This window comes from Oncorhynchus tshawytscha, linkage group LG02 (assembly GCF_018296145.1).
Source record: "Oncorhynchus tshawytscha isolate Ot180627B linkage group LG02, Otsh_v2.0, whole genome shotgun sequence".
NCBI classification, from domain to species: domain Eukaryota; kingdom Metazoa; phylum Chordata; class Actinopteri; order Salmoniformes; family Salmonidae; genus Oncorhynchus; species Oncorhynchus tshawytscha.
Genome location: NC_056430.1, coordinates 61,490,104 through 61,516,355, shown reverse-complemented (window position 1 = coordinate 61,516,355; position 26,252 = coordinate 61,490,104). Strand labels below are relative to the sequence as shown.

The following is a 26,252-nucleotide window of genomic DNA, read 5'->3' as shown; positions in this document are numbered from 1 at the left end:
CGTTGCACGAATGTACCTAACCATAAACATCAATGCCTTTCTTAAAATCAATACACAGAAGTATATTTTTTTAAACCTGCTTATTTAGTTAAGAAATTCATGTTAGCAGGCAATATTAAACTAGGGAAATTGTGTCACTTCTCTTGCGTTCATTGCACGCAGCGTCAGGGTATATGAAACAGTTTGGGCCACCTGGCTCATTGTGAACTAATTTGCCAGAATTTTACGTAATTATGACATTGAAGGTTGTGCAATGTAACAGCAATATTTAGACTTATGGATGCCACCCGTTCGATAAAATACAGAACGGTTCTGTATTTCACTGAAAGAATAAACGTTTTGTTTTTGAAATGATAGTTTCAGAATTTGACCATATTAATGACCTAAGGCTCGTATTTCTGTGTGTTATTATAATTAAGTCTATTATTTGATAGAGCAGTCTGACTGAGCGGTGGTAGGCAGCAGCAGGCTCGTAAGCATTCATTCAAACAGCACTTTACTGCGTTTGCCAGCAGCTCTTGCGCTGTTTATGACTTCAAGCCTATCAACTCCCGAGAATAGGCGGTCAATACTAAAGTACCTATTAGAACATCCAATAGTCAAAGGTATATGAAATACAAATGGTATAGAGAGAAATAGTCCCATAATAACTACAACCTAAAACTTCTTACCTTGGAATATTGAAGACTCATGTTAAAAGATACCACCAGCTTTCTCATGTTCTGAGCAAGGAACTTAAACGTTAGCTTTTTACATGGCACATATTGCACTTTTACTTTCTTCTCCAACACTTTGTTTTTGCATTATTTAAACCAAATCGAACATGTTTCATTATTTATTTGAGACTAAATTGATTTTATTGCTGTATTATATTAAGTTAAAATAAGTGTTTATTGTTCATTCAGTATTGTTGTAATTGTCTTTATTACACACATATATATATATTATATATATATATATATATATATATATATATATATATATATATATATATATATATATATATATATATATATATATATATATATATATATATATATATATAATATATATATATATATATATATATATATGAAAATATATATGAAAATTGTCGATTTAACCGGTATCAACTTTTTTTGGTCCTCCAATAATCGGTATCGGCGTTTAAAAATCATAATCGGTCGACCTCTAGTCATGACTCGAATAGCTTATTACTCATGTAGCCAAGCATTTCGCTGCACCTGCAATAACATCTGTGTACGCGACCAATGAACTTTGATTTGAAATAACCATCTAGTGGAAGGGCACGTTTACTGTAAGCCTTTTAGGATGCAGTCGACTTGACCAATGAGTCATCATGAGGTCAATGGTCATGTTGTTGAACTTTGTTGTGTGTTGGAAATTTTTCCCAGAGTGGACTGCTCTCCTCCTTTAGTCCGTCTATGACCGATCTCAACAAATCATGTGAGAACCTCTCCACAGTAATGCTCTACAACCCAGGGTGAGTGTACGTGGGTGTATGTATCACCTAATCCCAAATCGGCCTCTAGCCCCTACTGTCTATGCACTTGTGGAGATCTGGGAGGATTGGATAGCTATAGGCAATATGGCGAAAACTCAAGAGGGCAAGGTGAAGCTATTCCCATATTGCTTATACTAATTTATTCCTCTCAGATTGCCAGAAGTGCATGGGGAGTAGGCAATAGGGACTGGTTTGGGATTAGTCAAATGTATGCTCCAGCACATGAATGATTCACCCCAACTCCCTCTGCGCAGTTCCCCATGCCTTTTCAGGAGTTCCTTTTCCTACATTCGCTTATCCGTTGCTGCTCACCCGCGTGACCACTGACTGAAGCAGTGGATTGATTGTAAAAAAGAATTCAACAAATAAAAATGTGACATTTTCTTTGCTGAAATACAATGTTACAGTGCCCAGTCAAAGACATCAGTGTTGTGGTAGTCTTTATGACAATCTAGGCAGTTGGCACAGGTGTAGCTCAAAATGGAAATGGGGAAAATATTTACTTTGGATTGGAGGAGGTCTGTAACATTGCAACTGCTGTGACTCAAGCCTAAATCATGTGAGCTGGTAACGCTGCTCGTCACAAAGGCCACATCACACAAACTGTATGGCCTTCATTGATTCTATTACTAACTCTCCAAAAATCTGTTGTGCCAGAGATTAATTTTGCTTGTACAGAACTGCCTGAGAATGCTTTGGTTTTGTTGTTTTACAGCACCCCTTGTGGAGGATGTACGTAGTATTTTCAGTTTTGTCCAATACAACAAGTAATTCCATAGCACTTACTCCTAATTTAGACCTAAACTGGATTGCTTTTAATTTTTTACCTAGAGCAACCAACTAGGTACCTACTACGTAGGTATGCACACACAGACAAAAAACAACAACGAAATTAGTAGGTCCAGAGCAACCATGGATATTTTGAGGAATACACAGCCAGTATTTAGTGAATGTTGGTAACAGTTATGGCTGTGTTTTAACTCCTTTGTGTAATTATTGCTCTTCATTGAGTCTAATTTTAAAAGTACAGTAACTCATGTATCTCTGAACCCTCCCTTGGCAGTCTCTTCACTGAAAAGGGGCCCATCTATTTCAGGTAGACCCGACCAGAGTGGTCAATGTTCACTGCTTTGTTTTAACAATGCTAGTGAAACATGACATCTTTTTCACTTTGTCTCCTGATGCCACTGCTGTTTGTTTGAACATAAGCCGTCATCGTCTTGTTTTTTTGTTATGATTTTGCACGTCGCCCCGCTTGTTTCAATCACTATTTTGTATGAAGTTCTTTAGTCATGCCAATTGCAGCCTTCATTTCTGTGATCATGCCGTCTCGTTGAGTAATACTCTAGTGTGTGTGTGTGTTTGAGTCCAGTCTCCCTGTCATGGTTTTTAAGCCAGCTAAATGCTATTGGTGTACTTGCCTAGGTTGGAAATTGAGAGGCAGCAACGGGAAGAGCTGGAGAAGTTGGAACACAAAAGGTGCGAGGGGAGATGCACACACGCATGCTCACATTTTGACTGTACAAAAAGTCCAATGTTGACTCACTAGTCACCTGCAATGCACCACATTGTAGGAACGGTGTGCTTTTTAAAAGCAAATATGCTGACATCACATGATTATTAGAGACTCTTATTGTTAGTCGTACAATACTAGTCCTAATAGAAAAAATGCCTTGTTTGCTATGTACAGTACCAGTCAAAAGTATGGCCACCTACTCATTCAAGGGTTTTTCTTTGTTTTTACAATTGTCTACATTGTAGAATAATAGTGAAGACATTAAAACTAAGTAACACATGGAATCATGTAGTAAACATATTTTAGATTCTTCAAAGTAGCCACCCTTTGCCTTGACGACAGCTTTGCACACTCTTGGCATTCTCTCAACCAGCTTCACCTGGAATGCTTTTCTAACAGTCTTGAAGGAGTTCCAAAATATGCTGAGCACTTGTTGACTGCTTTTCCTTCGCTCTGCGGTCCAACTCATCCCAAACCATCTCAATTGGGTTGAGGTCAGGTGATTGTGGAGGCCAGGTCATCTGATGCAGCACTCCATCACTCTCCTTGGTCAAATAGCCCTTACACAGAGCCTGTAGGTGTGTTGGGTCATTGGCCTATTGAAAAACAAATGATCGTTCCACTAAGCGCAAACCAGATGACATGGTGTATCACTGCAGAATGCTGTGGTAGTCATGCTGGTTAAGTGTGTCTTGAATTCTAAATGAATCACTGACAATATTACCAGCAAAGCACCCACACACCATCACACCTCCTCCATGCTTCACGGTGGGAACCACACATGCAGAGTTCATGCGTTCACCTACTCTGTGTCTCACAAAGACACGGTGGTTGGAACCAAAAATCTGTCTAATTTGGACTTCTCGGACCAAAGGATAGATTCTCACCGGTCTAATATGTCCATTGATCATGTTTCTTGGCCCAAGCAAGTCTCTCTTATTATTGGTGTCCTTCATTGTTGAATTGCTCCACTACGAAAGGCCTGATTCACAGTCTCCTCTGAACAGTTGATGTTGATATCTGCTACTTGAATTCTGTGAAGCATTTATTTGGGCTGCAATTTCTGTGGCAAGTAACTCTAATGAACTTCTCCTCTGCAGCAGAGGTAACTCTGGGTCTTCCATTCCTATGGCGGTCCTCATGAGTGCTTGATTCATCATAGCGCTTGATCATTTTTGCAACTGCACTTGAATAAACTTTCCAAGTTCTTGACATTTTCTGGATTGACTGACCTTCTTGTCTTAAAGTAATGATGGACTGTCATTTCTCTCTGCTTATTTGAGCTGTTCTTGCTATAATATGGACTTGTTCTTTTACCAAATAGGGCTATCTCTTCTGTTTACCAACTCTACCTTGTCACAACACAACTGATTTGCTCAAATGCATTAAGAAGGAAAGAAATTCTAAAATGTATTTTTAACAAGACATACCTGTTAATTGAAATGCATTCCAGATGTCTACCTCGTGTGTGCAAAGCTCTCATCAAGGCAAAGGGTGGCTACTTTTGAAGAATCTCAAATATAAAATATATTTTGATTTTATATAAACCCTTTTTTGGTTACTGTGTGTGTTATGTCATAGTTTTGATGTCTTCACTATTATTCTAATGTATTATCTGTATTTGGTTGGGGTGCAGGAGGCTGATTAAGGAGATGGAAGACAGGCAGAAGTGTGAGAAGGCGGAGCTGGAGCGCCTGAAACACGAGGTGACGTCCCAGCGCAAGGAGTCTGAGCAGGTGCAGCAGCGCATCCGCCACCAGGAGGAGACCCTCCGCTGCCGCAGCCAGGACATCGAGAGCCGCCTGCGCGACCTCTTGACTGAGAAGCAGCGCTTTGAGGAGGAGCGCCACCGCGAGACCAAGGAGCTGGAGCTACAGAGGCGGCTGAAGCAGCAGGAGGAGCGCAAGGATGAGAAGCCACAGGACGAGGAGGCGTGCCGCCATAGCGAGGCGGCAGAGCGTGCCGAGCAGACAGAGATTTTCCGTGAGCTGGAACGGCTGAAGCGGGAGAACGTGGAGCAGGCGGTGCGGCTGGAGGCGGAGAGGCGGAGGCTGGAGGAGGGCGAGCTGGAGCAGCTAGGCCTGGTTGGGCGCCTGGAAGAGCAGCTGAGGGAGCGCCACGAGGCGGCGGCTGCCCTGTTGACCCGCGAGGACACCCGGCGACTGGACGAGGAGCGCCGTGCCTTGGCCGAGATCCGCGAGGCCCTGCTCTGCGCCAAGGAGGCCAGCGGGCGCTCCGACTGTGAAGGAATGGGTGTGGAGGCTGGGCACGCCGCCCAGGTCCGTTACACGGACTTCAAGGCAGCACAGGTGGAGAGGCTGGGTCAGTTAGAGGAGGGGCTCCTGCAGCAGAAGAAGTGCCTGGAGAAGGAGGTGGCTTCAGAGCGCGCTGCCCTGGCCCTCCTGGTCCACGCCCATAAGGAGCGGCAGCGAAAGCTGCGAGAGGCCCAGGAGAAGGGAGCGCAGGATGCCTCTGAACTCTCCCAAGAGGAGCAGCGGATGCACCAGGCCGAGCAATGCCTCCTCTTTAAGGAGCGCCGGCTAGCCAGCCTAACCGACAGCCTCTTGCCGGCGGTGGCCGAGGAGAGGCAGAGGGCGGAGGAGCTGCTGAAACTCGGAACATCAACTGGTGCTGACAGCATATCCAACATATCCCTGGGACTAGACAACACCCTGTACCAGGTGGAGAAGGAACTTGAGGAGAAGGAGGAGCGCCTTACCTCGCACTGCGCCAGTGCTGAGCAGCTTCAGCAGTTGCAGGAGACGTACGAGTTCACGGCCAACGTGGCGCGCCAGGAGGAGAAAGTGCGGCGCAAGGAGAAGGAGATCCTGGAGTCGCGGGAGAAGCAGCAGCGTGAGGCCCTAGAGCAGGCGGTGGCGCGCCTGGAGAGAAGGCACTTAGCGCTGAGGCGCAGTGTCTCGCAGGTCTCTGATAGTGAGGAATCCAGGCGCACGGCCTCCATTCTGGGGCCCGTGCAGGAACTCGACCAGAAGAGGTGAGCATGCTTGTTATTTATTGTCACTACAGATCAATCTGTAGAATCAATTAATAGTAAAACATTTGTCCTTTTAGTGGAAGGTGTGTAGAAGACACATTGCTGTCTGTTAAGGTCATGTTTAAGTATCCTTATATTTCTGTTATTATACGGTGCTATCACTCTGTTATTAGTGCGCCTGTGCAGGAGTCTCATTGATGAACCTGTCTTGAGTGTAATGGCAACCATGTATTGGCCTAATCCGGTTGAGTAAACGTTGTTAAACTGGAACCTTGTCGTATTTGAGTTAACACTGTCCACATAATTATGGAAAATGTAGATAAGCTTATGTCAAATGATGATATGATGCGAGATGGTGTCATTGAGTGATGATGGTATTATCACACTGGTCAATCTCTGTTTTAAAATGGTGTTCCTCAATTGGTAATATGATTATGGACATGATAAATGAGTAACTCTGCCTTTTTATAATGATATTGTACTAATAGTTTTGTGGAATGGGCGTATTTATCAGGACTCTTTGGGTTGATAGACACATGACAACTTTCCATCTTCTCTCCATGTCCTCAGGGTGCAGCGGGAGATCCATAAGCTGAAGCAGAGGATCAGTAAAACTGAGGGAAGTGGAAGGAGTCACACTGGGAGCGGCGATGAAAAGACCGGTCTCAGCACCCCCCCTGTCAGCCCAATCCAGAGCCTACCCCCGGTGCTTCCTATCGCAGATGACGGGTACAGTGCCTTCAGAAAGTATTCACACCCCTTGACATTTTCCACATTTTGTTGTTACAACCTGAATTTAAAATAGATGTTTGTCGTCACTGGCCCACACAAAATACCACATGGAAATATGTTTTTACAAATTTTAACACAAAAAAAAAACTATGAAAAGCTGCAATGTATTTATTCAAGCAGTATTCAACCCCATTTTTATTTTACTTTTTAAAAATGTTACCTTTATTTAACTAGACAAGTCAGTTAAGAACAAATTCTTATTTTCAATGACTGCCTGCCTAGGAACAGTGGGTTAACTGCCTTGTTAAGGGGCAGAACGACAGATGTTTACCTTGTCAGCTCAAGGATTCAATCTTGCAACCTTTCGGCTACTAGGCCAACGCTCTAAACACTAGGCTTACCTGCCACCCCAATAAATGAGTTCCGGAGTAAACATTTGCTTAACAAGTCACATAATAAGTTGCAAGTACTCACTCTGTGAGCAATAATGGTGATTAACAGGATTTTAAGGACTACCTTCTCTGTACCCATACGTACAGTTATCTGAATGGTCCCTCAGTCGAGCAGTGAATTTCAAATACAGATTCAACCACAATGACCAGGGAAGTTTTCCAATGCCTCGCAAAGAACGGCACCTATTGGTAGATCATTTTTTAAATAAAAAGCAGACATTGAATATACCTTTGAGCATGGGAAAGTTATTAATTATACTTTGTATGGTGTATCAATACACCCAGTCATGACAAATATACAGGCGTCCTTCCTAACTCAGTTGCCGGAACGGAAGGAAACCACTCAGGGATTTCACCATGAGGCCAATGGTGACTTTAAAACAGGGTTTAACGGCTGAGTGGAAAGAAGTAAGTCTGTACAGAATAAAAAATATTCCAAAACATGCATCCTGTTTGCAACAAGGCAGTGAAATAATATGTTATGTTTTGGGGCAAATCCAATGCAACACATTACTGAGTATCACACTCCATATTTTCAAGTATAGTGGTGGCCGCATCATGTTATGGGTATGCTTGTAATTGTCAAGGACTGGGGAGTTTTTCCAGGATAAAAAATAAACGGAATCGAGCTAATCTCACTTTGTAACAACAAAATGAAGAGAATGTAAATGGGTGTGAATATTTTCTGAAGGAACTGTATGTGTCAAATCCTATGCAATATTCACAATGATTGCCAGAAACAGCACAGGCAAATTTGTTGTAGGATTGGGAATGGTAAAATGTAGATGTCAACGTAACTACCAGATGATCATATTGAAGATGCCTTATTTTTGGACCCTTGGGTTGACCTGGCTATTGTAGATTGAGTGTCTCAGTTTCCTTATCCGTTGACAGGATAAATGCATATATTGAGGAGGAGGTTAAGAGAAGGTTACAGAAGCTGAACCGCATCAATGGTGACAAAAACATTGAGCTCTCACTTTCATCTGAATCTCTGCAGGTAAGCATCAGTGATGCATTGTTTTGTTTGCATTCTCTGTACAGAGCGTATGCAAAATTCAGATGGTGATATTTCTCAATCTCACTCATATATTATTGTTGTTCAAACTCATAAAGTCTTAGTCACTGTAGTCTCCCATTCAATAGGAGCTTAATAAAGAAAACCCCATTTGGAAATTGTGCCTTCAAAAAATAGCAATTATATGAAGTTCTTCAATCCTACAGGAGGACAAAGAAGTTAATGATTCTAGCTCTGTTAGATTAACAGATGAGGTAAGCCCAGGTCCCCGACACGGTATACAGAATGAACTATAATCTGCATGCATTTCTGATAATTCTCTATAGAGGTTACATGGACCAATCACGTGGGATCTTTTTCCAACCTTTCTCTAATTATATGGATGATGTTTTAGGAGATGGGTCTGCCATCAGGCAGACTCTGCTGCCTGATGCCGAAGTTGTCCATTTGCCGTAACATATGCAATTTTAGTTTGAGATGAAATTGACATTGCAGTGTATCTTTTAGGAATTGTTTGTCGTTGCTTAGAGGTGTGGTCTTATTCATTACAGGATGACAACAAGCTGCAAAACCCTGTCAACCCTAGGAGATTGAAATATGAGGTAAGACTTGAGTATTTTATTTTTTTTGTTGGAGAAACTAACAAGACATTTTTAAACAGTAATTTAACTTGAGTGGCAATCATGCTGAATCTTCACAAACCACCACACCAACTATGGAAAAAATACATGCCGTTTGTAAAAGGCGCTTTAGGGAACATTCTGTTTCACACATTTGGGATACCTGTATCTGATAAACCATATAAGATTCCTAAACCAAGAACCTTTTTAAGACCTTTATAAAGAAATGGCAAAAACATAAGAATATAGCTGTTTATGGGGATATTGACGAGAAAAATCCACACAATCACAAAGAAGCAGGAAATTGGATAAAATACTGAATTGGCTAAAGGAAACCAGTCACTGACTGAGGAGGCCGACCTAAGTGTAGAACAGGATAAGGAGAAATGTCCAGCCAAACAAGGTTGATATCTGGTCTTGTAAGAAAAGAACAAGATTGCATGGAAGCCTGGGATGTGTAATTTTGTATTCCTGCTGCATAATAATCATCAATCTCTTTTAATTCTGTTTTGAATTGTGATCTTGCTCATCTCGATTTTATTTCAATCACAACTGGATTTTTACACTTGGTGGAGGAAGAACTTAATTTACTGGGGTGAGAATGAATAATTGAAAGACTATAATTCAGAGCTGTGATCTCTGGTTTGAAGTTATAGTCATGGAATCCCCCCCTTGTCCACACAGAAAGACTCCATGCCCTTGCTGTGGCGTAGCTACCTGTATGTCCCAGGACTTGAGACGAGCACTCATCTGGAAGGGCATACAACAAGTTCAGAAGAAGAAGGTGGCAAAGATCACTCGGAGTTAGATAAAATTCACAATCCAGAAGGGGAAACCAAAGTCTTGGCACAGAAGGGCATATTGCCTTATAAAGAGGGTGAAAAAGCAAAATGGTGGCAGGTGGGAGTGAAGGAGAAGGTTGACCAAGCTGAGAGCGAGAACAATGGCTGTGATTTTAAAACCAAGAACTGGGGATTTAGGTCTACAAACACCATAGTCAGTGAGGATGGAAGTAACAGCCAATGTAGCCCAGATGAGGGAGTAACCAATTTTAGTTGCTGCATTGTTGACAAGACCAAAAGTCTATCATATTCTCAGTCCAGAGAAACCAGAACAGAAAACCCAGTGTTGCACGGACTCACACAGTTTGACTCTGTGGAAGCTACCAAAGACCAAGTTCAGAACACAAGCAAGACAAGTAACGACACTGCAACCATGATCAACTCTGAAGTCCCCATACTGAGACAAAGTTCAAAGAGACAAATCGTCATCAAAGGCTACTTTGGTCTCAACAAGATCCCCAAAGAGTCTGTAAATGGGCAGGTGCAGAGGAATCTGGTAACTTCAGAACCGGATCGACTAACCAAGGAACTGGGAGCCAAACAGAGTTACGTCCTTGGATACTTGGCAGGCAAGCTGTCTGGAGTTTACAACGACGCTGGACGATATCTGCAGAGTACACGGGATATCATTAGGCAGGTTCGAGCAGGAGAGACTTCAGCATTGACTACTACATTCTCTCAGTACATGACCATAGTTACAAAAGATCTTCCATTTGTTCAGAAAAAGCAGCTTGACCATTCAATGATACCCGACTCAAGGCAGAATAAAGTTCATTTTGCCAATTTGACAGGCAATTGCCTTTTCAATGTACCTGAGAAAGGTCATATGTCTGCAATTACGGACATTTCATTATGGCCTAAAGGCTCTGTGACAACCTACAAAGATGGGAAGCCTGTAGTTTATTGTCAGACGCTCGTGCAGTTTCCCATCTTCCTTTCGGAATTACAGTCTCTTCCACTTCAGAAGATTCTCATTCGTTTGTATTGTGTGACGCCCAAAATCGCTGCCACTTCCCACCACCTTTTGGGTATCTACTGGCTAAGCGTTGCCAATTGCAAACAGCCTACACCACAACCAAGTTGCTTACTATTATCTGAAACCGACCTCTATGCAGTCTCCGCTGGTACTGGTTTAGGTAACAACCAGCCTTTGGCAGTTTTTCAGCACTTCAGTCTCTTGCACATCAAGGAGATCCAAGTGAGCTTTGCTGGGCAGCATGTACGACTCCTGGGCTCCACTGAAGACACCATCTTGGTCATCTTCACCCACAGCAAAGAGCTTACCCAGGAGCTATGCTGTACCCTGCTGAAAATCCTTGCCCCGGCAGAGGTTCAGGAAGGCCCAGGAGCCCACCCCTTGCTTCGTGGAGACCTCTCACGCCTCTCTCTGGACTGGAGGTCCCACGTTCCAGACCTCCAGCTGGATTGTGGCCTCTGTGTTACCTCACGCTTTAAGAGGATCATGGCTGACCTGCTCTACATCCTGCACGGCAACATGGAAGGACCCAACAAGCCCTCATTGGCTGACATACACCTTCTTATCTACACTTCCATCAAGGTGGAAAACTATTCCACCTTGCGCCAAGATGTCCTTTGCCAGTTCTTTCTCACAGACAACCACATAGGCCTGGTGCAAGAGGATGTTGTGTTTCACCCGGTACCTCGAGGCTCAACTCTGGTTCCCATCCAACCCCAGTTTCAGGGATTAGAGCTGCGCAGACGCTCAGACATCCGATGTGTGCTTGTGAGACACAGCAATAGATGTATGGTGCTTGACATCGCATTCTCCACGGCTCACAAAGGGCAGAATGAGACCAAAAGAAAGACCAGGAAAGGCGTCGCCATTGTCCCTTTTCCTTCTGATTGCAGGCCCCCAGCTGATTCCTGGAAATTAACTTTCAGCTCTACCTCGGATGCAGCAATCCTTATCAATCATCTGTCAACCTGATTTTAAGGCTGTGCTCACAGGTCATAAAAGGATGTAATGCTAGTAGGTAATAAAAGGAAAGGAGTTTAACTGCCACTGCAGGCCTGAAGTGTAATGACCGTGCCGTCCTGCTGAACTCTTTTATTTTTATTTTTTTTTATTTTTTTCAGCGTTGCACTTGAGCAAGAAAGCCATGGTGAGTTGGCAGTTAATCATGAGGTTAATCATCAGCTAGCTAGACTGATGACATTAAGGTTTGCATACTATAAGAGTTTAGCAACATTATATTAAATATTTCACTTGTAAATCCTATTTTGTTTGAGCATGACGGCACCGCCATACCACTTCAATATGTATTTAACACTGTTTAAATGATTTTTTTGATTAGTTGAAAATTATATTTAAAAAAACAACAAAAAAACATCATTATTGTAACATGGGAACCATGCCTTTTGTAATTGTTAACGTACATCCACAATGTCAATGTAACATTTTATTGAAACGTATCTACAGAATCCTCATGAACATTGTGTTATAAGAAAATACATGTCCATATTATGAATATAGATCAAATACTAAAATGTAAAGGTGTAACTCCAATGGCTGCTATTTTAAAGTATTTTATAGTATATTTGAATGCTTCTCTTAACATACTGCCAATGTGGTGGTACACCTTAATCAAATCGTTGTCACTTTAAGAACAGTTTTACTCACAAACCTAATTGTTTTGTATTGGTGTAGTTGATTAATTGGATATTTCATAGATTTTCTTCCCCACTACAGGGAATAGGTTGACCTTTTTGTTTAGTCAACTTAGCTCTCCTTCTCTGTTCTTACATGAATGCTCACATCAATCATTTTTGGCTGGTGAAATTGTTTTCTTCAATATGTTTGTGTACGTTTATGCATATCAATCATATGGTAATGTGCAATATGGTTTTGAGGACTATGTGTGAAAAGTAACATGAAGAATGTCTGATGTACAATATGGCTTGTGACTATGATCACTAATAATGTTAATAAAATATGTTTAATTGTTTTAACAAAAAAATAAAGATGGTATTCTGTATAAGCCTTTGTTGCCTGGCGGTATCTGGCTGTTCTGTTTCATACCTGTTCACTGTTGTCATATAAATAAGACTACACCTTCCTGTCCATGTTTCTCTCTCTCTCCCAATTTCCTTTTGTTCCACCCATGTCTTTCCCAGCAGCGATTTGTCTCTGTCCCTCTTGGGACCAACTCCGGCTGCCTAAAGGACCCCGTTAAAATTAGCATTCCTCGCTACGTTCTCAGAGGGCAAGGGAAAGATGAGCACTTTGAGTTTGAAATTAAGGTACGCTTCTCTTGTTAAGTATCTCTCAAGACCTAGGATCGTCACTTTGCTGTCTCTGGTCTTGCGTACATGTCTGACAGGTCCATGTCTTACTACTTACTTAGTGCTCCATTTAGAATTCTGCCGTTATTCAATGAGTTCGTTGTATCAGTCTTGTACTCAGTATTATTTTCCTCGCTCTTTAGATCACTGTAATGGATGAAACGTGGACCGTCTTCAGGAGATACAGCCGCTTTCGGGAAATGCACAAAACTCTCAAGATGAAATACCCCGAGGTAAAAAGACTGAACTAGGAATTACCACATACAACATGTCCTCCCCTATTGGAGATAATTGTAGTTTAATTGATGCGATCTTAAAGACCTTCTTCCATACCAGCTTGCAGCTTTAGAATTCCCTCCCAAAAAACTCTTTGGAAACCGAGATGAGAGAATGGTTGCTGAGCGGCAGAGTCACTTGGAGGTGGGTGCTGCCATTGACACATACTATTGTGTTTCTTAACAGTAGTATAATTAAGTTGTAATGACTGACAGGGTTATCGAAATCTGTCAGTCACTGACAAAAGTCTGAAGGGTTCTCATTCTCATCTGTCAGTTCAGAGACCTAATTGTTCCTTGACAGACATTTTAAAGCAGTAGTCACCAAACTGTCCATTGTAAAGGCATTCCTAGTCGATCACCAAACATTTCTGTAGAAAGGCCAATGTTAAATCCTTACGCTCAAATGTTTTTTGTTTTTATTAGTCTTGCGCTGTTGGCAGTAGGTGCACTTGCTTCAGAAGCCCTGCACGCTGGGTAGGAAAAGTGTTTCCATTTTTGAACCTTTTAATTTGTCTGAAGGGACAAACTCTGCCTACCCTGCAGACCAAGAGAGCTGAATCAAGTGTGCCTACTGCGCTGGCAAATCAGATCAAATCACCATGCCTACAGCTTCCACGAACCCACAGCAAAGTTTGATACTAGCCTAGGTGAGAGTTCATAACTTTTAAAACCCTGACTAAAGCGAGACTGTCAAAGATGCAGCAAGTAGCTGATGTGTTTGAGTAAGTTCATGTTTGTTTTATTCAGCACTGTTTTTATTTAACACTTTCACTAAACTTAAAAAGCGTTTCTCCCTACTTCTACTCGCGTTACAACCACCACTGCAGCTGCAATGAATGTATCAACAGGCCTGTGTTTTCATTATTAGCAGCTCGTCGTCTTTTTTGTTGTTGATGTTTTTCGCCCCTTTCTCTAGTCATAAGAACAACGTGAATTTGTGCATGAGGCAGAAATAATGTAGTGCGACTTGAGTTTCGCCATTAGGTGGAAGACTGTCCCCTCTCTCTCTGGTCAGTCTCCCCGAGGAAGGAGAGAGCAGGGAACTTGAGAGGCAGACCCTCTGCTGCTCTCTCCCTCCATTGAAACTGACCATCAGATGCAGGTACCATCAGTACAGTAAAAAACAAAAGCTAATTTGTTGCAAATTATTTCAATTCATGCTTAGCTGTGCCTTGCAAGTTATACAACAACTGATCTTGTTATCAATCTTTTGTTATCAAGGCTTAAGTTTTGAAATATAATATAGTCTGAAGGCCAAGCATAGTGAAATGTGTTGTAATAATGTATTGGGCCTACTGCACAAAGCTCATTAATGTTGCATAGGCTTACATTCTTTTAAGTCATGTTTTAAAAATAATAATCTGAGCGGTAGATCTGTTTGCTTTTTGACTACGAAAAGGTTGGTGACCACTGATTTTTAAAGTGTGTTTGAACTGTAGATGGCACTGTAGGAATTATTATTATATTGATTGATATCCATTGTATGGATAAGAAGAAATATTGTTCTAATGTTGGATGACTAAGCAGGAGATAAATGCTCCATGCTACTGTCATTGCTAATTCACACCCTACTAATCTATAGTATTCTCTCAAACAGACCTAACACACACTCTCTCTCTCTTCTGGAAAGTACATTATCTTTGTTTTCTTTTTGACTTGTGTAAATGTTTTACTTTTTACTCTCTTTTAAAAAAAAAACTCTTACTTGTAGTCATTCCTCACTCTTCTCTGTTTGCTCCTCCAGAAATATCTGAAAAACTTCTTCAGGGTTATGATGTCGCCCTCCTCGGGCTCTCCACTCCGCACTGATTCGGACTCTGAGGGTGGTCTGCAGCTGTCCAAGTACACCGTCTGTAACTTCTCCCCGTTCTTCAAGAAGGGTGTCTTTGACTACAGCAGCCATGGAACTGGTTGAAGACATTTTAGATGAGGACGGTTGGAGCTAGCCTTGCCCCAGATCTTTTTGTGCTGTTTTGCCATTTCCTATGGTCATTGTCATGCATTGCCCATTGGAGTTGCGCAAACAGATCTGTGACCAGGCTACGATGGAGCAGCTTTAATCCCAAAACCAAAGTGAGCAGTGCCTTCGCAGGTCGCAGTCTAGGTATTGACCTCAGTACAACCAAGTTATCAGAGGCACTAAGGAACAGATATCTAACTTACTACTTACCTTACTACATTTTTCCTACTCGCTCTCCTTCCTTTCCTACTCGCTCTCCTTCCTTTCCTACTCGCTCTCCTTCCTTTCCTACTCGCTCTCCTTCCTTTCTTGTGGAAATTGTACTTCTTTATGAGGACCAAACGCATGAGAAATGGTCTCATCTTATAAGTCAAGTAAGTAATGTCAACCGGTGTAGAATATTTGCTATTACAGTGACACAAAATGGTTCTAAAGCGGGCCTTGCTGAAAGGTAATGCAACCGCTGCCAATCTAGAAGACATTGCAAAGTCCTGGCAGCATTGACTTGCTAAGTCATCCACTCTGCTCTCTTCCTGTTCACCACAGTTTACTCAGAAATAATGTTTTGAAGGGAGGCTTTACAAAAAAATATATTTTTATGCAGCTATAATTTCATTGGCAACTCTAGTTTCTACCATTTCTGGTGATATGCAATTGAGACTGACATGTGCTGTAACTATGGGAACTGACCATGAAGGCATTATTCTTCACTACCTGTAGTGTTAAGGGTAGCCTGTTTCTGTACTATATGGGTCATGGCTTCTTGAACTTGCTTAAAGGGGATGTTCAGTATTTTATAACTTGATGTTAGATGGTTCCTCATCATAAATGTAGACTAACCCAACCATGGGTTACATTTCTTCTAGCCCATAGATTACCTACAAGGTTAGAAACCAAAAAACTGAACTTCCCCTTTTAATGTTGATACAAATTTCTCATTATTACACAATGTATCAATTGTAAATATTCTGAGGAGAGGAACTTTTGAGTGCGATAACAAGGACTCATGATCCCTCCCAGTTTGGGTGAACTGTTAACTAGTCATTTTGGTGAGCTCTCGAAGTAATAGTCTTGGACTTCACCTTTAGTGGTAGCTACTACAGTTAAACATAAAATAAAAAAAGTCGAGCTGATGTCACATATGGCATTGGTTCAGGTTGAATCATAGTATTCAGGATTGTGAGAATAATCATTGACGGTGGCATCAACTAATGGTGGCACAGTATTGTCTCTCGAGACTTCACCTTTCAACACTTAATTGTGTATTTTTGGGCCTAGGCAGTTGGTGTGCCTACTGGTCATGAAAGCTGTTGCTAACAGTGTTCCTCTCCATGTTTCCAGCTGGCTAATAGAATGATGCTTTTGTTGACTGCATGTCTTCTGAGTTTCACACTTAATACAGTCACTGCTGCTGATTCAACATTTCAGAAACACTTTAATAACTGTACTATACTGTAGGTACAAATATACTACAGTTTCACATTCAATTTAGTATAGTGCAAAAAAACTTGATTCACTCCCTTTGTAAACCATATTGTATACATATAATTTTAATGTTTATGTGCATAGTTTTCTAAATGAAGTGCTTGTACACACGCAATGTAAACTATTGACATTGAATGTCATAAAAGGAATTGTATATTATAATGGCTATTGTTGATTTTAGTTGGAGATGAGTTAGCTTTGATATGTTAATGATGTAAGAGGAGTATCACTTTGCTTTGCTGGTGTCCATTTTGAAACTCCAAATTGAGGGATTGAAAGTCGGTCATATGTAAGTACTGTAGTATAAACTTTTTGTTTTATATTTAAAAAAAATTGAACTGGAATATAATTAGGATTATATTGATTTTCAGAACTGACAGCTCATTTGTGTGTATTTATGTCCTGTAAAAACACTAAGCTATCTGCAAAATAATGTACAGCAAGAAAATGATCAGCTGTACCATTTTATTGAAGTTGTAACTGACACATTTACAAAATCAATACATTTGATAAAACTTCTGCAATATATTTTGATGCGGCATTGTGTGTTTATAACATGGATGCAACTAATTAAAAATGATGGACAGTTTATGACCTCTTGAATATCTTACAGGAGTAATACACTTACTGGTGTAATACACAGCAACTGTGTATGAACTCATGTTCAAATGAGTGTAATATTTTAAATGATGAATTACGGTGCATTCGGAAAGTGTTCAGACCCATTGACTTTTTTCCCACATGTTATGTTACGTTATGTTATGTTACGTTATGTTATGTTACAGCCGTATTATTAAATGGGTTTTTCCCCCACAGCTACACAACAAAATACCCCATAATGATAAAGCAAAACCAGGTTTTTAGAAATTTTAGCAAATGTATTAAAAAATTCAAAACTGAAATATAACATTTATATAAGTATTCAGACCCATTATTCAGTACTTTGTTGAAGCACCTTTAGCACCGATTACAGTCTTGAGTCTTCAAGCTTTGCACACCTGTATTTTAAGTTTCTCCAATTTCTTCTCTGCAGATCCTCTCAAGCTCTGTCAAGTTGGATGGGGAGCATTGCTCTGGCTGGACCACTCTAGGACATTGAGACTTGTCTCGAAGCCACTCGTGCGTTGTCTTGGCTGTATGCTTAGGGTTGTTGTACTGTTAGAAGGCGAACCTTCACCTAAGTCTGAGGTCCTGAGAACTCTGGAGCAGGTTTTCAAGGATCTCTCTGTACTTTGCTTCGTTCATCTTTCCCTCAATCCTGACAAGTCTCCCAGTCCCTACCGCTTAAATCATCCCCACAGCATGATGCTGCCACCACCATGCTTCACCGTACGAATGGTGCCAGGTTTCCTCCAGAAGTGACGCTTGCCATTCAGGCCAAAGAGTTCAATCTTGGTTTCATCAGACCAGAGAATCTTTCTCGTGTCTTTAGGTACCTTTTTGCAAAGTCCAAGTGGGATTTCATGTGCCTTTTACTGAGGAGTGGCTTTCATCTGGCCACTCTACCATAAAGGCCTGGTTGTCCTTCTGGAATTTTCTCCCATCTCCACAGAGGAACTCTAGAGCTCTGTCAGAATAACCATCGGGTTCTTGGTCACCTCCCTGACCAAGGCCCTTCTCCCCCGATTGCTCAGTTTGGCCCGGCGGCCAGCTCTAGGAAGAGTCTTGGTGGTTCCAAACCTCTTCCGTTTAACAATGCTGCAGTAATTTGTTGGTACCCTTCCCCAGATCTGTGCCTTGACACAATCGGGCGGCAGGATGCCTAGTGGTTAGAGCATTGGACTAGTAACCGAAAGGTTGCAAGATCGAATCCCTAAGCTGTCAAGGTGAAAATCAGTCATTCTGCCCCCTGAACAAGGCAGTTAACCCACTGTTCCTAGGCCGTCATTGAAAATAAGAATTGGTTCTTAACTGACTTGCCTAGTTAAATAAAGGTTAAAAAAATAATTTAAAAAAATAATCCTGTCTCTGTGCTCTACGGACAATTCCTTCGACCTCAGTGCTTGTTTTTTTGTTGCTCTGACATGCACTGTAAACTGTGGGACATTTTTTATATTTCTAAAAACCTGTTTTCACTTTTATTATGGAGGTGTGTGTAAAATGTCATACATTTTAGAATAAGGCTGTAACGTAACAAAATGTGGAAAAAGTCAAGTGGTCTGAATACTTTGCGAATGCACTGTATTTTGATTGTGTGTGTATACAATAATTGTGTTTACTATTCCTGCATTAAAAGCTAAGCAATTCACTGACCATTCCAGTTTGATCATGAAAAGGAGCTTATCTAATTTTAAGGTGACATATACATACTCCAGTATTCTGAGGCAAAACAAGTTCACACACATCAAGGCTACTGGATGGAAAAAATACACCAATATCAAATAGCCTTGTGAAAAAACAAAGTGATGTCTTAATGACTCAGTGACTTGCAAAGACTCATCATGATCATTTCCTGTAGATTTATTGCGAAGGAGTTCATGCCCTCACTGTTGTGACTTCAGTTTGTGGAATATGAAGCATGACATAAGGGGATTCACTCTGTTTAGGAGTACCTTCACCCTTCATTCCTGGAACACCTGCCAGATGATATATAGACTCACTCTGACCCTGAGTGCTGCGTTCTGCTCTCGGCCTGGCCCCATGATCCTTTATGACAGCATAGATGTGGTCGTCTGCAATGTTCTTGCCTTCCGCTTCAGCCCTTACTGCTCTTCTTTTTGAGAAATATCTCCAGATGAAGATGCTCATTAACAGAAGCACCCCAAAACCAGAAACTACACCAGCCAACACTTGCTTAGTAGTATTGTGTTTTGTGTTTGGTCTTCTCTCTCCAGAACAGTTGGTTATTGGAACACTATTGCCATTGTTTGATGTCACTCTTAGATATACTGTTGGTTGCATGTTGCAGAAGTAGGTCCCAGAGTCTGAGGCTTTCAAACTCACTATAACCAATGACTTGTCTATTATTGAGCCATAATGGTTGCCTGGATCATAAATGTGCTTTCTGTCATCGACTCCATCTTGAATAGTGACAATGTCTACTGTCTTACAATCTATTTCTCTGCTCCATGTTACGCAACTTCCCACAGGGTGATTACAGCTCAAGGTTACTGTTTGTTTCTCGGGCATTGTCTTTTGGCGTAACCCTGTCATAAGAAACATCAATAAAGCGTTAGGATCCACACTTCAAGATGCTATTTTTTTTACCCTGGATCTAACCCTATAGTAGTCCATTCTTTCAGATAATTGAGTAGGAAAATATGAATTTTGCTGCCTATGATGGTCAATGAAGTCATAAGCAAGACTGAGCATCGATCAGACTAGACTGAGGTTAAAATAGACTGAATAGTTGTGTACAGTTTTTCCCATTAGCCAACAAAGCTCATCATACTACCACAGGTGCACACCTTGTCCAGTTTTTCAAACATCAAATACAATGATTTGGACACATTTTAAAATGTACTTACCAGCGCAGGTATTGCAGATATACCCAAGGATTAGAAAGTTAAGGTAAATGAACATCTTTGCTCTGTAAATTGTCTGGCTGACTGGGAACTAAGGTCTGACCTCAGTCACATTTTTGTTCATATAAGGAACTTCTGACTATTACTGAAGCATGGGCGTGTGCATGTGTTTGTACATACACACTTAGACCAAGTTATATGTATGAATTTTATAAGACTATCATTCAACATACTGTATTAGAGACTCATTGTATTTTAACGCGTTTTAATGGTTATTTCTCAAGATTGACCACTGCATATTTTCCATGTTAAGTACATACGTTACATTATTAAATGTTTATCTGTTCTATGTCAAAACTAAGTTGCATGGGCCGCTGAGAGGGGAGAGGTCAAAGTGTCATCATGTGTAAACATGTCTTTCACTCCCTACCTTTTTTCTAGTGGAGAAAGGAGGGTGGCAGTGTCTGGAATCATTCTATGCTCCCTCTAATGTTGTTTCTATCTTAACCTATAGCCTCATTCTCCTCTCCGTGAGTTTGTCCATGGTTCTGGGGTTTGGGAAAGGAGACAAAGCTGAACGATGAATTATGTCTATGCTGTCTGACAATGTGTGATCTTTGCTATAAAGGATCCCATTTTGCCATTGTGTGGGGACTCTCAACTTTTCATTTAGAGATACTGAACTGTTGAAAGTCAAAATGCTATAGAGCTTATATGATTAAAGATGGACTTTTATAACTAACTCTGACGTGTGTGTGTGTGGTCTGCTCCCATGATTTGGTAAATAGAGGAAATTTTCACGACATTTGGCGACGAGGAGGGGATGTGAATCTTCACTCGGTGACCGTTCCTACGATCTAGGTAAATAAATTGTGCACGAGGGATCCCCTAAAACTTGGGATCTCAGGGAGAACCACACTTCGGGAACGAAGCAGATGGACCAACCTTTGATCTAAGAGGAAGCGAGCCGAGTGGATTCCACATCTCGAACTGAGTTTTTTTTTTTTTAAATTTTAAGAAAAAGGTGAGCGAACCACACACAGATTTGAAGTCAAGTTTTTTAATTATGCCTGTTACGTATACTCTGAGCGTGAATTCCTTTGTAAGGAAGGCACCTTGGCGGCGTAAGCAGGGCCGAGTCAGAGGAGAGTAATCTGGGGGTTTTGTGGACTCAAAAGATATTCTGCACTGTCCGGTTGCCAGTGACCAAGAGCCCTCCTGACACTGAATTGATCACAGTGGGGATTTGGTGCGGTCTGTCGGGGTGAGGAGCCAGGGTGACTGTGTGTTCTGGGTGAAACACGGCACTTGGTGAAGCCCTATTATTGGAAGAAGGACCTCATTCTGTGTATCTGTGTGATTTGTCTAAGTGACCCTCAGATGTGGTCAATTCCAATTATTTAAAATGTGCTAGCCAGGTAGGCCCTGGGATTACTCTGTGTGAGAATGTAATAGTGAGTCGGACCGTTCTGTGTGAGTGGGGTAGGGTTTACTCTGTGTGGGCAAACCTTTTGATGTTCTGTGTGGACGTCAGAACAATTCTATGTGAAAATCTGAACAATCCTGTGTGGATGATCCTGAAAGTTCTGTGTGAGTACCTAAGATTTTTAAAGTTTTATATGGATTCTGTGAATTATTTGAAATTATGATAAATGGTATGTGCGTATAAAGTCATGCGGAGAATGATTAGATACATTTTAAACCACCCATTCGTAGACGTACGTAGGTTTTGAGTTGATATCTTAAATGGATAATTTGATAAAGATGAAGTTTTTAAGCACTATTAAAATAATCTACAAAATCTGGGAAATTGAGCTCTAGAAGCTGATTAGAGTGTGTCCACTTTTGGTTATCTTACCCTAACGATGTAACTATAGAACGCATATTGGATTATCTCCGTCTGGGTGAAACATTTCAAATTAAACTGCCCTTAAGGTCTGAACATGTTATAATTTTTCTTCCCAGTATGAGAGAAGTTGCGGGATTTATTGAATAAACTGTTTTCCATAAAGTTAAAGAGAATTCAAGGGATGCTCGATGTAATGTATTAATGTCGTACAAAGCCTAAGGTTTTCCATCAAACTAATTATCATTGAGTGATTAATGTGATGTAGTAAAGTAATTGAAATACGTTGCATAAGTAAACATAATTTACTTTAATTAAAAGGCGCAATATCTTTTCCTAGTCATTAATGTCGATTTTATTCTTTGATTGCTAATATTTTCATTTGGAATTTGAGAATCATAGCTGGAGTATGAGAATCATAGCTGGAGTAACGTTTGTACTATTAAAATTGGGCTATTATCCTTCTTGGAATTACCGATAGTGACGTGTTTTGATTTTACTTGCCACGCGGGAGGCCCGAGTTCCGTTCCCAGTCATGGCGCTGGCTGAATTCAGAGTATTTGATTGTAAATAATCTATTTGTATGTTTTGCCTGGAAAGTTATGGTCGCTAGTGTTTGTATAAGAGATAAATTGAACGTTTTCAATAGATTGTTTAGGTTAAATTGATAGACTAATTCAATTTAAAATAATAACTAAGCGAATTCTGATGCAAGAAGATGTCTGTTCACTAAATTATCTGCTGGAATAATGTATTGAGAATTGGGTCGTATTTAAATTACTGTATCAATAGAGAAGACAGTTACCTAAATAAAAGACACTGAATGATAGCGGGGAGAGAATGGCGATAGGAAGTGATTACCGAAATATTTTTCATTCTTATAGATTGACTGACGCATGTTATAATTTTGGCGCTGCGTGTGTTATTTTTAAAGAAATAGGATACATTTCATAAGTGTGGAGAGAAGAGGAAGTTATAAAGTTGGGGGTTTTAATCTTACGATAGAGGTAAGGAAAAACGTTGAAATGAGAGGGGTTATATTTTTGCCCACTGGGGGAAAAAGAAATAGGAAAGTTGAGTTGAAAGTATGGAAGAGAGTTAGTTATGTTGGCTACTAATTGTCAGGGAAAGTGGCTGGAGGCAGGTAGATTGTTGTAGAATAACGTAAATTTGCGTTATTAGTTTGAATATACAATAACCTTACTCTAATTGTTTTGACCGTTGTTCAGGTACATTTTTTCTGTATTTCTAGCAGCTGATTCGCTAGGGGGGCATCATAGATTTGTGGCGTTTATATTTACTGTATTAAGCTATGAGAATTGGGAGACTGGATGTCTGAATCATAAAACATCGTAAGGATAGATTCTGATGGTTATTGATTCTTGGTTTGATTGTTTAAGTAACACCAGTTAATTTGAGCAGGAAAGTTTAACAGTATAGTATGTTTCCATTATGTGGAACAATGTCAGGTCATTAAAGATGGTTGCTGGATTGAATAGTACGCCAACCTGTTGACAGAAGACTGAATGGGTATGAATGTTGAAAAGCAAGATTGGGCCAAAGACTAAACTAGTATGTTAAGTGGGGGAGTATCATAGATTTTAATTATGGATGTGCTATAGTAGTGAGTTTTTGTGTAGTTTGTTATTTGCATGAATTTATCACTGTATCATCTGCATACATTGGATCTTCAGACCCTGTACAGAATAAAGGAAGATCATTAATGGATGTGCTGAACAGTATTGACCTTTGTGGGAAAAAAAAAAAAGTTTATTTTTATTTTTAGATGATGAGACAGCACCGACTTTTGAAGGATTTTAGATTTGTTTTAAAAAATCAGGATTGGTTTTTACTAAATTTATATCGACAGATTGAAATTATTAGGTTGCTGATTAAGAGTTTTTTTTAGGAGTTGATTTAACTTAATTAAACATTGTATCATACATATACATTGATTTGATTAAAACGTATGATTAATGATTCGAGGTACAGTGGAATTATTTAGGTTTGGTTTATAGTTTCACGTTTGAGTTTCTGAATGATGTAGTGTAATGAATACTAAGTGTTTTTGTGTTTTCTCCGGGAAAATGGATATTTCACTGTCTCTCTCTGGAATGTCTCCAGGGACTATACTCTTGGGGAGAGTGAGTGAAATTGGGCCCATAAACTACCACATTGGGGTTTTAATTAGTTTTTATTTTCTGACTTTCCATTACACACGCAAATTATTTTGATAAAGGAATGTTCTGGGAACAGGGAATTACGAAAATGTTTGGAACTAGTTGATTATTGTTTGCAAATTGTTTTATATAATGAAAAACACTGCTTTGAAGGGTTTGTATGACCTATGACCTTCTGATGACTTTCCATTGTGGCTTGATCACCCGCATTGGAAAGCCATTTGGATAATAAATGTATGGTCATTTGTAATACTGCTTTCAAAAAAAATAATTTGTGTAATTGGTAAATATGTTTCTTAATCCATATTTGTAATTTGGAACAGTGTGAAGAGGTAGTAGGGCATTTGCTTTTATCTAAGGGTATGCTGCTTTAAGTCTATTTTCCTATGACCATAGGGGTTAAATAATTTTTCTTTGGAGTTTTTTTTCAGTTTAGTGATTTTAATTTGATTAGGTTAGCTGAAATGTTGTTTTATATTTGTTTTCAGTTTTGTTTTACATTACTCTCATACGGAGAGATGTGTGTAAAACATGGGGGAGGATTCAGGATTCAGTTTTTTGAGGGTTTGAATTAAAGTTATACAATTGAAGTGATATGTGAATGAGTGTATTGTATTTGTTTTGTTTGTTTTGTTCTATTCCCGAGGTATAGGTCTAATTTCTTGATCCTTGGCTCTACGATGGAGTTGACAGTAAGATGGGGAGTATAAACCAATTTGAAAGAATAGTTTCAATAGAATGTTTTGATATTCTCTGTGAAATATGTTTAGATATGTGTATTAAGAATAATTGGTCAAAGTAATCATTTATCATGTAGTTAATGGACTGAACTGAACTCTCACTAAAAGTGGCAGTAATAAAGCCTCTCTTGAAAAAGCCAAACCTTGACCCAGAAAATATAAAAAACTATCGGCCTATATCGAATCTTCCATTCCTCTCAAAAATTTTAGAGAAGGCTGTTGCTCAGCAACTCACTGCCTTCCTGAAGACAAACAATGTATACGAAATGCTTCAGTCTGGTTTTAGACCCCATCATAGCACTGAGACGGCACTTGTGAAGGTGGTAAATGACATTTTAATGGCATCGGACCGAGGCTCTGCATCTGTCCTCGTGCTCCTAGACCTTAGTGCTGCTTTTGATACCATCGATCACCACATTCTTTTGGAGAGATTGGAAACCCAAATTGGTCTACACGGACATGTTCTGGCCTGGTTTAGATCTTATCTGTCGGAAAGATATCAGTTTGTCTCTGTGAATGGTTTGTCCTCTGACAAATCAACTGTACATTTCGGTGTTCCTCAAGGTTCCGTTTTAGGACCACTATTGTTTTCACTATATATTTTACCTCTTGGGGATGTTATTCGAAAACATAATGTAAACTTTCACTGCTATGCGGATGACACACAGCTGTACATTTCAATGAAACATGGTGAAGCCCCAAAATTGCCCTCGCTAGAAGCATGTGTTTCAGACATAAGGAAGTGGATGGCTGCAAACTTTCTACTATTAAACTCGGACAAAACAGAGATGCTTGTTCTAGGTCCCAAGAAACAAAGAGATCTTCTGTTGAAACTGACAATTAATCTTAATGGTTGTACAGTCGTCTCAAATAAAACTGTGAAGGACCTCGGCGTTACTCTGGACCCTGATCTCTCTTTTGAAGAACATATCAAGACCATTTCGAGGACAGCTTTTTTCCATCTACGTAACATTGCAAAAATCAGAAACTTTCTGTCCAAAAATGATGCAGAAAAATTCATCCATGCTTTTGTCACTTCTAGGTTAGACTACTGCAATGCTCTATTTTCCGGCTACCCGGATAAAGCACTAAATAAACTTCAGTTGGTGCTAAATACGGCTGCTAGAATCCTGACTAGAACCAAAAAATTTGATCATATTACTCCAGTGCTAGCCTCTCTACACTTGCTTCCTGTCAAAGCAAGGGCTGATTTCAAGGTTTTACTGCTAACCTACAAAGCATTACATGGGCTTGCTCCTACCTATCTCTCTGATTTGGTCCTGCCGTACATACCTACACGTACGCTACGGTCACAAG

At 40.3% G+C, this 26,252-nt stretch overlaps 2 protein-coding genes across 12 annotated transcripts in view; one reads left to right on the top strand and one right to left on the bottom strand.

Annotated features, from left to right (window-relative positions):
• The window catches only part of LOC112265407 (kinesin-like protein KIF16B), a 31,363-nt gene extending 14,130 nt beyond the window's left edge, over positions 1-17,233 (top strand). The window contains exons 17-28 of one of the 11 annotated variants that reach the window (XM_024442722.2): positions 1,395-1,483; positions 2,568-2,600; positions 2,930-2,983; positions 4,657-6,015; positions 6,586-6,762; positions 8,094-8,199; positions 8,424-8,471; positions 8,769-8,819; positions 12,818-12,940; positions 13,126-13,215; positions 13,319-13,402; positions 15,005-17,233. In XM_024442722.2, the coding sequence (XP_024298490.1) occupies positions 1,395-1,483; positions 2,568-2,600; positions 2,930-2,983; positions 4,657-6,015; positions 6,586-6,762; positions 8,094-8,199; positions 8,424-8,471; positions 8,769-8,819; positions 12,818-12,940; positions 13,126-13,215; positions 13,319-13,402; positions 15,005-15,175 (2,385 nt within the window). In that variant the 3' untranslated portion in view covers positions 15,176-17,233. Of the gene's footprint in view, positions 1-1,394; positions 1,484-2,567; positions 2,601-2,929; positions 2,984-4,656; positions 6,016-6,585; positions 6,763-8,093; positions 8,200-8,423; positions 8,472-8,768; positions 8,820-9,521; positions 12,681-12,814; positions 12,941-13,125; positions 13,216-13,318; positions 13,403-15,004 lie in introns of those variants that run through there. The other 10 variants (XM_024442713.2, XM_024442745.2, XM_024442736.2 and 7 more) reach the window with 10 other exon arrangements.
• LOC112222531 (arginine-hydroxylase NDUFAF5, mitochondrial-like) overlaps positions 1-26,252 on the bottom strand; it is a 55,224-nt gene that overhangs the window by 14,674 nt on the left and 14,298 nt on the right. The gene's annotated exons all lie outside the window — the stretch shown is intronic.